The sequence below is a fragment of the Entelurus aequoreus genome, linkage group LG11, assembly GCF_033978785.1.
Source record: "Entelurus aequoreus isolate RoL-2023_Sb linkage group LG11, RoL_Eaeq_v1.1, whole genome shotgun sequence".
Taxonomy (NCBI): Eukaryota; Metazoa; Chordata; class Actinopteri; order Syngnathiformes; family Syngnathidae; genus Entelurus; species Entelurus aequoreus.
In genome coordinates this window covers 62,114,742-62,129,255 of record NC_084741.1, presented here as the reverse complement: position 1 = coordinate 62,129,255, position 14,514 = coordinate 62,114,742, and the positions used below count along the sequence as shown (strand labels likewise).

Sequence of the window (14,514 nt, the reverse complement as noted above, 5' to 3'; positions counted from 1 at the left end):
TGGGAATCCGGATGTTGTGTGTCAGTGTATTAACGTGCCGGCTGGAATAAACACACGCTGAGAAATAGCTCCGTGCCTGCCTACTTTATGGGTTATAGATAAACCTATGGATAACGAAGACATATATAATAGTCTCCTTTTCAGGTGAGAGAGGACGCTAAAGGCAGTGCCTTTAAGGCACGCCCCCAATATTGTTGTCCGGGTGGAAATCGGGAGAAATTCGGGAGAATGGTTGCCCCGGGAAATTTTCGGGAGGGGCACTGAAATTCGTGAGTCTCCCGGGAAAATCGTGAGGGTTGGCAAGTATGTAGTTAATACTGGCTTGAACTTGAAATGCATTAATTAGCTTAAAATACCTCTCTGTTCAACTTTCTCTCATTACTTTTGCCGGGTGTCAACTTTGTTTCAGTGCGTTCACAGCTGACGCGCTTCTGACAGGCAGTTTAGATATAAATTTTTTTTTTCTCAAAATAAGGTAATGAGGAACGTTTTTTATTTTAATTTGAGCTGTTTTTCAAACATATTATAGCCAATAGTATGTAAATAATAGACTATATACAGTAATTTGTTTTCATGTTAAAAAAAGTTTTCATGGAAAAAAAAGGAAAAAAAATTTTCTGAAGGTGTGGCGGCATTGATTTTGCCGTGGCGTTGCACCACGATTGTTTACATGTAGGGGAAACCCTGTATGTGTATTTATACGTATACGATAGAGACCTTTAATTAGTTCAATTAGACAATAGAATATTAACAAGTATTTTACTTGTGTATTACAGATACTAACCTAACCTAAAGTACAGCGCTGTGTATACTCCAGTGTGCACCATTATAGTTGACAAGTCCAACAGATGACCTTGTGTTCTCTGACCGGAACCCCAACGTGGTCAATATCCTCATAAACCAGTCTCCGATTTTGATACTCAAAAATATGTATTTTTAAAAAACTATACAATAAGTATTTTGTATTATGTGTCGTAACCTGTTCCCAGTTGTTCTAGATGGTGGCAGAGGTGAACTTGGACATGGGCCAGCTGCAGGGACACGCCCAGCGAAGGGACAAACCAAGGCGCGAAGCAGGAGTCAACACGAGTGCACGCCGCGAGAGCCATGGGAGATACCAGCTGATCGCATGGCAGCTGGGAGCCAGACTCACTATCTGAACTGAGAGCAAAGAAAAAAAAAAAAAAAAGGAGATTAATTAAGATGTGTGCACATACAATATGAGATTGATAAGAAATGAAGAACAAAAGTAGAACCACATTACAAATAATACAAATAAATACCAAAATTAATGAACATGTGTGTGTAACCCTGGTTTAGTATTTGGGATGGAGAGCATCATTTTAAAATGACAAATTAGAAAAGGTTTGAGAACCACTGATCTCGAGTAGCTCTGCTTTTATGTCTCCATAACATTAACATTAACGTATGTATGAAAAATTCATAACACGGTTTTTGTGACCAAAGTTATCATTATCACTGTATTGTTGAATATGCTTAAAATGTTAAACACACTGAAAACTCAAGTTTTTGTTTTAAATAAATATGATATTGATATCAGATATCGATCCAATATCAGCAAAAGAAATCTAAAATGTTCTATATAATCTCGGATACAAGCAGTCGGTCAGAGCGTTGACTTGTGCAAAGTTGGACAGTCTGTTAACATCTAAATGTCCTCCAATAAGCATACAAGTTTGATCTTTTCTTGTATTTTAGTGAAGTCATTTAAAAAAGGTAAACATGGTAGGCTACAGGATACTAGGAGCTTGCAGCTACACAACAGCTGAGCACATAATAGCACATATGTAATAAGGACACTTATTATACACAATAAGTGTGTATTGTACAATATTGCAGTCTAAAACACAACCTCTTCAATATAAACATGTATCAAATAATTATAGTTGCATATTATTTACAGATACAAAGCGTCCAAGGCAGAAATGCATTACAAAATATCCAGTAACAAACGTGTCTGCGCCATTCCACATACTGACATGAGCTTAACCTAAAGCATTATTGTGGCCATGAGTTGTCACTAAAAAACAATTACCACTCCACTTTAACTTAAAGACAACATACCGGTAAGTTCATTCCAGATGGTTAATAATAAATAGGTTAGTCTTTTTCATACCTATCCTTGCTCTCCGACTCATTTTAATTGATCAAACATTTTCCAACATTCAACACTACAAAATATTATCAATCAATCAATCAATGTTTACTTGTATAGCCCTAAATCACGAGTGTCTCAAAGGGCTGCACAAGCCACAACGACATCCTCGGCTCAGATCACACATCAGGGCAAGAATAAACTCAACCCAATGGGATAACAATGAGAAACCATGGAGGGGACCGCAGATGCAATGGACGTCGAGTGGATCTAGCATAATATTGTGAGAGTCTAGTCCATAGTGGATCTAACATAATAGTGAGAGGGCTTGTCCATAGTAGGGCCAGCAGGAGACCATCCCGAGCGGAGACAGGTCAGCAGCGCAGAGACCTCCCCAACCGATGCACAGACAAGTGGTCCACCCTGGGTCCCGACCCTGGACAGCCAGCGCTTCATAATACATACAGATATGTATTATTCCTGTTGATATTGTATCAGATCAAATACGATATTGGCAATAGGCCCATATCGGCCAGTAGGATTAAATAAGCTCTGCTTCTTCTTACTCCCTTTCGGACATGATGTAGTGAGAAACAGGAATCATGTCATGTATCATATTGTAATTGTATGCAAGTTTGGAATAAACTATTATCATAACCAATGGTCAAGTTAATTTTCAAATGTTTTCGAACGTTTCATAAAGATTAAGGCAAAATGGGGTGTTCACTTCCACTCCTCCAGTTTACAGGATATGACCTCAGTTTATAGACCATGTTGTAGACATGTCCATCTATGGATCTATCACTCTCTTCATGTGTTTACAAACACTTTGATTAGGGTCCTAATGGGGTATGAGGTTAATGTATATTGTATTCATGTTAATTAATGATTAGCACGCTAGCTGCTTCTCTAAGAAATGAGCAGCATCCCCAAGTGTTTGTAAGTGTAGTAATCAATCATGGGTTTATGATCATTAAAATTTGAAACGTTAATGCTAACCATTGGGAATTTGACGGTGGTTCATCATCATGCCGGTAATTCCTTTTTTCAGTAAAGATAAAACTTTTGCATTACTGAGCTCAGTGACCTTGTGGTTAGCGTGTCCGCCCTGAGACTGGAAGGTCGTGAGTTCAAACCACGGCCAAGTCATACCAAAGACTATAAAAATGGGACCCGTTGCCTCCCTGCTTGGCACTCATCATCAAGGGTTGGAATTGGGGGTTAAATCACCAAATGATTCCTGAGCGTGGCGCACACTGCTGCTCACTGCTCCCCTCACCTTCCAGGGGGTGAACATGGGGATGGGTCAGATGCAGAGGACAAATTTCACCACACCAAGTGTGTGTATGACGATCTTTGGGACTTTAACTTCAACTTAAAAATGTGCCTTTATATAGTAACAGTACCCAAATAATGTTTGCAGATCAAGGAATTTATTTATTTGATCTTTTTAATAATAATTTTAGCTTTACCAAGTATTATTTTGCAACTCTAGTAGAAACACAGAACATAAAGTGTAGGAAATATATAATATTCAGAAAAATGATGAATAACCCAAATGTTTTTTGGAAGACATGGACATTCCAAACAGTGAGTTGCTATCTAAAAGTAAAAAAATCCATATCTTAATAAAAAAAATCTATTTAAATAAAATGTGACATTAAGATTAGGTACAGCATCACTGTTGCGGTTCACATACAGGAGATCCTCCCCATGGACATTAACTGTATGTCATGGTCGATAGTGCTGAATGGAAAATAATTGAAGTGAATGACCATTTGCTCAGTAATTTGCCGCTACCACGGTCCAGCATAACCACTGCAGCAGGAAATGCTTGAGACCTAAATAACGGTGGTGCGGCAGAGCGCCCCTTAAAAAGATAAGCATCATATGTTGACAATTTTCATTACTTTCAGTTGGCAGGGCAGCCAAGACTTTTTTTTCAGAGACTTCAGAGTAAAGAGAAAGGAATCAATTTTGATCAATAACGACAAACAATTTAAACTTAAAGGCAATGTTTGATGTATGATTATAATGAAATGCAGATGTACATTTAGTTTTACACTGTTTCTCAGTTTGTTCTTGTGCATGTTTTCTTGTTTTCTTTGTTCTTCTCGCTCTCGAAGAGCAGTTTGTGGGCTTGGCAATTTTATTCCACTTAAAGTTCCATAAATCTCAGGAGGAAATGCGGGGATAAAGAAAAATAAATTGAAATGCGATGAAATGCGTGAAGCCCATAAGAAGTCAGAAGGTGTTGGCTGCGATATAAGAGAAGAGAAGCAGTGGTAGTAAGACCAAACACATTCTTTGTTTGGTGTTACGAGTCAACCCAACCCTTCTAGCAACTTTTGAGCCAAACCAAAGGGGGTTTTACTCCTTGTGCTTCCCGTGAGCTTTCCCTACGATTAGATACACTCAAGGTAAGCAGGAAGGAATCCGGATGGGCCCTGACAGGCACTTGGTGTGCTGGGAAATCTCATTAGGTCGATCTGAACGCCTTCCAAACCCGCTCCCAGCTCCTGCTCACCATATGTGGGATGAGGGACACATTGCTGACTCTTTGTGCTCAGTGGCTTGGATGTGTGTTCGCCTTCTCTGATTTCAACCACACATGTTCAAAATAAATACAGTACAGGTAAAGCTTAAACATATTTGTATAAATTACAGCATATCAATATACAGTAAGCTTGTGTCATTAACCAAGCACACGGAAGTAGGGATAGTACCTAATTTGGTACTTTTATAGTCCGTCGGTACTACTGGGTACAGATTCACCTGGAATCAATAAAATCATATTTCGATAACTTTGTTGCACAATGCCATCACATCCGGTTGCAAACTCTGCAGCGGCTCAAGCATTTGGCCAGGAAACAACCAGTCAAGCACTCAGCTGGACTGCCTTTGGGTAATGTTACAATTTTCCATGCAAACAAAGCAAGAAGACGGCACTTAAAAGTAAAGAAAGTCTCAACTTTACAAAATGCGCAAGGTTGATGCTAATTAGGGCCTATTGTAATTGCTGCGTGTATTTTTTTCCCCCAACTTTGATTGCATTTAACATGCACAAAGGCTCACCAATTTTTGCAAGAACTTCTGGTCTGGCGAAAATTTGATATTTTGGGGGTACTGAACATGAAATGTCAAAATTTACTGTCTAGCGCCCCCTTGAAAATTTGAAAAAAATTTGCCCCAGCCACCAAATTCACGCATTGGAACAAAAATCGCCAGAAAAGTCTATCATAACATGAAGCATGTAAAAGTCTCAAGAACCCATATTTGAAAACAAACAGTTTTCATTAATGGTTTCCGTCTGCCATTTTTAGGCCAAAAATGGGACTTTTACCAAATGAACCGCTGTTAAAATGACAGATGCCAGACGGATGAGCGATGATAAATTACAAAGGAATTTTACCTAAGCTATAGGATCTAGGCGTGGCATGGCGCCAAAATTTGATTTGAAGGTTCGCCACAAAAGTTTCAACATTTAAAACTCGGCTCCACAAATTCAGCTCTTGATCAAAATTGGTACAAATGCAATGACAACCCAAAGTGCTGGATCGGTCGTATCCACTTATAGTAGGCGGAGCCTGGCGGCAAACACTGATCCTCGCCATCAACCATCAAACTGTCATTACTGCACATAGGATTAGATCTCCTTCCAAACTGATATGAGGCTTTTAGGTTGGGGTCTGATCATGACTACACGTTGATATTGACATCAACATCGCCCCCTTGTGGTGTACAATTATAACAGTAATAATTTCCTTCAACATACTCCGATCTTCCTTAGATTTTTTTATGGTGGGTAAGAGCGTTGGGTAAGACAACTGCATAACTGCTGTGCTGCCAATATCACACTCTTGTGGTGGAAAATAACAGTCATAACTTCCTTCTACATGCTTCAATTTTCCTGAAATTTTGATGGTGGGCCGAGCATGGGGAAGGGCGTGACTGCATGAGTCTTGCGTGCCTGCCGACTTAACCCGTAGGTGCAAAAGGGGGCGAAGGCTCCCTCAACGCTGCTCGCAGCTTCAATATACATTGGATTTTCAATAGTCATGCTAAATTTTAGCATTAGCTATTTTACATGGCGATTTCAATGCCTTCGAATTTGGTAATAAAACTACAACTAAGAGGCATGTTGCAATCAAAGAGCTAGTATGTAATAAATACAATACATAGGGTACAAACACTTCGTAAGGCTCCATAAAAAAACAAGACTGGCACATTCAACGTATTGGCAAAGACTAATTACTGGCAATAGTAACACACTGTAATCCAAGCCTGGGCCATTATTTTGACTCGGAGGGCCACATTTAGAGAACATTTTTTGTCTGGGGGCCAGTATATCTGATTTTTAGGAACACTAATACAAAACCTCACAATAATGTCTGATTGAATGCTAAAAACGGTATGACAGAGTGCCCGAAAAAACAGAATGGAATTTTTAATTTTTTTACTGAATGAGACACCCAGAATGTACATGAAAATATAGAATGTAGGATTTACAATATTAACTATTAACGATAAAACACTGAATATTGACAACATATGAACGTCACACACCTTCTCGATCAACATATTTTACAATCAAGCGAAACGCAACAAAAATGCAACAAACACAGCGAAATATGAACGCGAAGGGTTAAAAAAACCCCACCTACAATCTGATATATCTGATATATCACTAAGCTTTAGAACTTTGTTGTAAAAATCTCCTTCCGCGTCTGTCCCTGACACCCACATTTCAGGCTGGCCGCTCTGGAAACCCTCTGTGGAAACGCTCCCGTCCCACATTTGGTGCCTCGTCTGAGCTGCTGTGACTTAGATTAGCATAGTAACTAGTACATCATGCAAAAGCGCAGATTCCAACCATTGAAATACTTTGTATAGTTCAAGTCTTACGGTAATTTGAAAACGTCACTGCACATCATAATGGCGGCTCCAGTTCCGATTTTAAAGATCTAAAACAAGTATTTGGGAATGCCTGGCAGGCCAGATTGAAAAGCTCAACCGGCTGCATGCGGCCCCCGGGCCTAATTTGCCCAGGTCTGCTGTAATCTCTACACTATTGCCATCTAATGTCTAGGAATTGTAACTGCATGCAAAGCCTATAATGCAGTGCAGTATAGTACTTGCAAACGAGACACAGAAGTGTAAGAAAATAAGATAAATGTACAGCTCAGCTCAGTGCTAAATAAAAATGTTAACATTTTTAACAAATGAGCACACACAAAAGTACTGCAAATTGGTGCCGTGTTGATTCAAATGTGAAAGGTACCCATTCCTACTAATATTAATAATACAAATATCTAGGAAAGATAGCCATCACACATACAAAACCTTTTGCTCTTCTTGGACAACTTTCCTAAAGATGTATGGTTGAGTCTGTGGGCATTTTTGTTCTCTGACCCAGAATTGAGTAGCGTTGCCACTAACCTGTACTAAATACACACAGTTATGCGACATAGTAACGTTTACACTTGCGTGCATGGCGGGGTTAGAAACATGACTGCCTGAGTGTACTGTTATGAGAGCAGACTTTACAGTGTCAGCAGCTACCTCATATTTCCAAGGATAAATGTTTGGCATTTAGATATTATTTTAACATCATTGCTGGCAAAAAGTTAACTCCTGCATCAGTATGGTGCCGAGTCTGCACACTAGCATTGCTACGTTCGGACGTCCTTGCCAACTCCTCTGTCATCCATCCATCCATCCATTTTCTTCCGCTTATCCGAGATCGGGTCACGGGGGCAGCAGCCTGAGCAGAAAAGCCCAGATTTCCCTCTCCCCAGCCACTTCGTCCAGCTCCTCCCGGGGGATCCCGAGGAGTTCCCAGGCCAGCCGGGAGACATAGTCTTCCCAACGTGTCCTGGGTCTTCTCCTTGGCCTCCTGCCTGTTCGGGTGGCATCCTGAGCAGATGCCTGAACCACCTCATCTGGCTCCTCTGTCATGTTTTTGGTTATTTCTTCAATTCAGTGAATATATTGCACATCATCTCAGCGCTGTTCTTCACATTCACTTTCTCCGTTCGCAGGGTTGGAAAACAAAGTTATGCGATATCTGAGCTATTGCTCGCGAGAAAGATGTTTAGGGTCCGGATCTTACAGGGTTCATTCTGACAATCACTATGTCAACTAGCCATGTACGGGCTCGAAACATAAACTCATGCTCCCAACTGAAAGCCTAACAAAAAGCTAAGAGACAGCCCATATCTCAAAAATACTCTGAAGTTGGGTTGTCAACTACTTGCTAATTTCCTGTTCAAAATGTGTTACTCTCAGCTGAAACGCAGTTTCAGCGAGACCTATATTAAAGTGCACAAAGCACTTCAAGCTATCTTAGTGGTTAGCATGGTTTCTGGTCTCCTCCTGCTCTGTCTTTCTTAGTGTGTTGCATGTTTAACTTTTCCTCACCAACCAGTGATAACATTACTTGTAAGAACTGTATATTTGCCACTGAAGAGGTGAGGGTTAGTAACTTAGAGGAGTTGCTTTGCACTGTTTATGTACAGACTTTAAACCAGGGTTCACCAACCCGCCGATTGCGATCTACCAGTCGATCTTTGGGATCCTACCAGTCGATCGAGAAAATATTAAAACGTATAATTTTTCATCATTAATAGGTGTACCCTACACAGATAATTTTTAAGTTTTAACACCATAAATGGACAATTAAGTTTAAAGGCCTACTGAAATGAATTTTTTTTATTTAAACGGGTATAGCAGATCCATTCTATGTGTCATACTTGATCATTTCGCGATATTGCCATATTTTTGCTGAAAGGATTTAGTATAGAACAACGACGATAAAGTTCGCAACTTTTGGTCTCTGATAAAAAAAAGCCTTGCCCCTACCGGAAGTAGCGTGACGACACCGGAGGAAGGACTGCTCACATTTTCCTATTGTTTACACCAGCAGCGAGAGAGATTCGGACCAAGAAAGCGACGATTACCCCTTTAATTTGAGCGAGGATGAAAGATTTGTGGATGAGGAACGTGAAAGTGAAGGACTAGCGTGCAGTGCAGAACGTATCTTTTTTCGCTCTGACCGTAACTTAGGTACAAGCTGGCTCATTGGATTCCACACTCTCTCCTTTTTCTATTGTGGATAACAGATTTGTATTTTAAACCACCTCGAATACTATATCCTCTTGAAAATGAGAGCCGAGAACGCGAAATGGACATTCACAGTGACTTTTATCTCCACGACAATACATCGGTGAAGCTCTTTAGCTACTGAGCTAACGTGATAGCATCGGGCTTTACTGCATATAGAAACAAAACAAATACACCCCTGACTGGAAGGATAGACAGAAGATCAACAATACTACCAAACTCTGGACATGTAAATACACGGTTAATGCTTTCCGGCTTGGCGAAGCTTAGCAATGCTGTTGCTAACGACGCCATTGAAGCTAACTTAGCTACGGAACCTCGACAGAGCTATGCTAAAAACATTAGCTCTGCACCTACACCAACAGTCATCTGCTCATCACGACCCGTGCTCACCTGCGTTCCAGCGATCGACGGTACGACGAAGGACTTCACCCGATCACCGATGCGGTTGGTGGCCCGGAGACGGAGGAAGTCAAGGTGAGGTCGTTCGGCTAGCGCGTCTGCTATCCTCAAAGTCCTCCTGGTTCTGTTGCTGTAGTCCGCCGCTAATACACAGATCGCACCTACAGCTTTCTTCTTTGCAGTCTCCATTGTTCATTAAACAAATTGCAAAAGATTCACCAACACAGATGTCCAGAATACTGTGGAATTTTGGGATGAAAACAGAGCTTTTTTGTATTGGATTCAATGGGTCCGAATACTTCCGTATCAACTGTTGACGTCACGCGCATACGTCATCATATCTAGACGTTTTCAACTGGAAGTGTGGCGGGAAATTTAAAATTGCACTTTATAAGTTAACCCGGCCGTATTGGCATGTGTTGCATTGTTAAGATTTCATCATTGATATATAAACTATCAGACTGCGTGGTCGGTAGTAGTGGGTTTCAGTAGGCCTTTAATGAAATGTGTTTTAAGCATTAAGCTCTTTTAAATAGCTCAACACAAAAAGGACAAACAGGCTTTTAATGACAATCATTTAAAAATAAATGTCTGCTGTGTGTTGGTGTATTGCCAGATTTTGTATATTGTAGAAATACATTAATAACACAATATGTGCATTGTTACGGTCATGCTTTTATTAAAAAAGATGGTTGGTAATATAATCTGTGATATTTTTACCTGAATAAAGGCTTCTAATATTGTGTACATTACATGTTGTACAAGTTATTGGTATTCATATTACTGCATGACAATTGTTTATCCTTTTCTATTTATTAAAAACATGTGATATTCTGCTTAGCCTTGATTTTTGCACTGCAGCGTCATCATATTTTCATAAAATTAGAGGTATTAAAAGTCTCCAGAAATGATGTCGTATTTAAAATTGGGGGAACTTTGCAATGTTTCAAACCAACTTGTAAAGTTTTGTTTGCCACTTTACAGTCTGAATCGTTAAACCCTGATCTAGCTTATGTTTCCACCGCGGGGGAGTGTAGGCGGAAGGGCGCATAGCTGTGTCAGCTCCATAAATAATGTGACATCATAGCAGCAGGACAGCATGTATCTCAGCAAAGAATTTAGGAGAGAGAACGGCAAAACGGTGAAGTCAAGACAACTAGCTTTAAAAAACTTTCCCCTTTGTAATCTACAGTATTGGTTGGTGCTTTTTGTTCCATTCTTACATTCAATTTAAACTTGCAAGTGACAATTGTCTGCTTAACAGTCAACAGGTCATATAAAACTACAGTAGTACCCCAAAAATAATATTTTTGGCCCTTTAAAATGGAAATGCAAATTGTGCACAGAACCAAACCATGGACTTAATGTGTCTTTTTGTCTCAAAATAAATATACAAATAATAATGACAATATATAAATAATAATAATAATGCACAATAATACATAACGTTACCTCTGCTCATCTCCTCCCTCGTTGTTACTATTGAGTACAATCCTCCACAAATCTGAAGCCACCAGCTCTTTATGTTGATCAACGAGGCTGAGGCTGGGAAGTTGCAGCTGACAGGAGCTGCTCTCCGACAGGCTAAATTCCCGGTATGGAACAAAGGCCTGCTGGAGCTCATCCCAATACTGAAGGCTGCATGGGACCTAAAAAAAAACGACAGATCATGACAAGTTGTTTTTTTTAATGTTTTTTTTTTTTAGAGCCGCTGTAAGCATTTACATGTAAACATTTCCCGCTCGGGATGGTTCCTGCTGGCCCCACTATGGACTGGACTTTCGCTGATGTGTTGGACTTTCACAATATTATGTCAGACCCACTCAACATCCATTGCTTTCGGTCTCCCCTAGAGGCGGGGGGGGGGGGGGGGGGTCCTCTCCAAGGTTTCTCATAGTCATTCACATTGACGTCCCACTGGGGTGAGTTTTCCTTGCCCGTATGTGGGCTCTGTACCGAGGATGTCGTTGTGGCTTGTACAGCCCTTTGAGACACTTGTGATTTAGGGCTATATAAATAAACATTGATTGATTGATTGATTTACTTCTTCTACATTATATGTTAAGGTTGTACGTCTAGGCTGGACATTGCTTGTGCAGGTGCACCCCATCGCATCATAACGACTGTGGATACTGATTGAACTGGAAACAGATCCCATTAACGTTTGGAGTTCATCATCCAGTAAGAGTAAGATGTGATGCCCTAGTAGCTGCTGAAGCAGTGAAAAGTCTGTTTGATGGTACAAATCAGCCTCTGACAAAGAATTAAATAATAGTAAACTATCATGAGAAGTGATTTGGAATTTGATTATTTACATTCCCTCACCTGTGGGATGACATTTTAAAACAGAAAATTTAGAATATGCAAAATATATACAATATATACACAGACTAAATTTAATATATTTTTCAAACCACCAAACTATCATGACAGTCCATAGCAATTTACATTTCGTTACAACACATCGATTTTGTTTGGATTAATGAAATTTAAAATATTTTTATGACTTTTTCAAAATGTAATTTTAATTTTCCATAACTTTTCCAGAGCCTGGAAATTTTGTTTTTAAATATTATGACTTTTTAATTTTTCATGACCGTACGAACCCTGCTTATTGAAATCACCAAACAAATCTAATCAGCCATTTAAAAGACTATCACTTCCACTTATAGTTTATCCATTTTTCTAACCATCAATTTTCTACCGCTTGTCCCTTTCGGTTTCGCAGGGGGGCTTGAGCCTATCGCAGCTGCATTCGGGCGGAAACCCTCAAATTTAGTGTAACTCTGATTGACCAAGAGTAGCTTTGCTCCTGCACAAATAATATTGTTGAGTGTATCCCCTAGTTTCATACAGATTAAGCTACTATTGTGGTTAACTAAACACATAGCTGTTGCTACATTACTGTCCTATTATGGTCATTTCACTAACCGTGATTTCCAGGTTCATCAGGTCACGAAACACACATTATTTCCACCGCAGACCACCAATAGAGTATGGTGAACACTCATCCCCATAACAACCCTGCATGACCACAGCATAACTTAACTGCAGGCTTCAAGACAGCCATTTGCATTGAAGTCCTGGAGCTGTTTTTCACACCGAATAACAATCAGGTTATGGAAGAATGTTCACATAGTGCGATGGCTGGTGGGGCTTTTTTCATTGCTCCTACAGTGAGGCAACATTAGCATAAATGTGGCGGGTGCTCCTGTGTGAACAAAGCCAAGCTCTCAGGTTCCAGTGACCACCTGCAGAACCCTGCTACTGATGGATCGGTAGTGGCAGGGCGCTCTCAGCAGCCCACCTGATAAATGCCAGACACCAACACATGAAGGTGTGTGCGGAGTACATTGGTCTGTGTAAATCAAATTGTTTACTAGAGCTATGGTACTCCCGGGGCAATTTGAAGCTGCCAATAGGGGCCAGTGTGCACATGTGGAGGACAAACCACCTTTAATTTAACTTAGCCTAGTTAGGAATGCATGAGGTAACCATCATTTACACGGTGTATGAAATGCCACGTAGGGTTTCCTGGAATCAACTTTCCATAATTGTACCTGACAGAGTTGTGCACCCGCAACACTCGCCACTGGAGCGGAAACTGGGGTCTCCGGGGAGAATTCCCAGAACAGATTTATTTCACCTGCTTTATTCTATACATATAATGACAGTTACGACTACGTAATGTTTATATGATACATCATTACTCTTGACCAAGGCCTTAGGAGCGGAGCAGATAATACGCTGCAATAGAAATGGTGGAATAAAAAAGTGCAAGAATACATTTATAAATGTATTGAATGTGATTATGATTGCCATGTACAGTAAGGTCCAGAAGCATTTGGATAATAACAGCCTTTATTTATTATTATTTTATACACCACAGACTGTATTTAATATGAAACAATCACCATTTCTGTCGTTTGGACTATTCTAATGCCCAAAAATAAAATTACAATTATTACAAAACGTACTGACGAGGACCAGAGGGTGTGGCAACAATACACCCTGTCTGATTCAAAGTCCAGCTCTATTATTATTTTCAAAATGTCTTAATGGCCCTGCGACTTTTTATCTACCTGAGGTGCTTTCGCAATATCAACCCTCACAGATCCTGAGGTCCTCTGGCACTGGCCTTTATTCTTTACCAAATACCAAGACAAAGACCCACGGTGAGACGGTACTATGGCCCCCCCATGCTGAACAGCCTGCTGGAAAACCTCATGACTGCACAGACTGTTTATATATTTTTTTAAAAGGTTAAAGGCACACCTTTGTAATCAGGTTTTTAACAAATCATTTTAAACTCTTCTCAGGTTCTCAATTTGTATTTTCATTTTCAATCTTATTCATTGGTATTTTTACTACTATTATTCTCACTAGTTTGTTTTTATTTACTTAAGTCATTATTTATATTTAATTTTTATATATGTATTTTAAAATGTATTTTATATTTGAGACAAGCGGTAGAAAATGGATGGATGGATGGATTATTTATAAAATGATGTTAATTTTTAGTTATTCTCCAAAATTAGCATTGTTCTTCAATTCTCAGTGCCATGCCATGTGTTATAGTCAACAGTGCTACTATTTATGCGTGCATGTGTGTTTGTTTCCTTTCTTCCTTTGTTGGTGTAAAGCAACTTGTATGTGCATTAAAAGTGCTATATGACAATGCTTGATTGAACATTGGATTGAAGCATAGGTTTAAAAAAAATATTACATTTATTTAGTCATTAACTGCAAAGGTGCTCTAATCTAAGTATTACAAACCATTGTCATGCTTACTATTATTATTAATATCATGTCAGTTGTACAAATATTTCTGAGAACCTAAAAGAAGAAGCCCTCTACATAAATGGCTCTTATTC

The 14,514-nt window shown here is 39.6% G+C and overlaps 1 protein-coding gene across 1 annotated transcript in view; it reads right to left on the bottom strand.

Moving 5' to 3' along the window:
- LOC133660324 (intermembrane lipid transfer protein VPS13B-like) overlaps positions 1-14,514 on the bottom strand; it is a 563,168-nt gene that overhangs the window by 96,165 nt on the left and 452,489 nt on the right. The window contains 2 exon segments of the mRNA XM_062063728.1: positions 980-1,161; positions 11,093-11,289. Of these exon segments, the coding sequence (XP_061919712.1) occupies positions 980-1,161; positions 11,093-11,289 (379 nt within the window).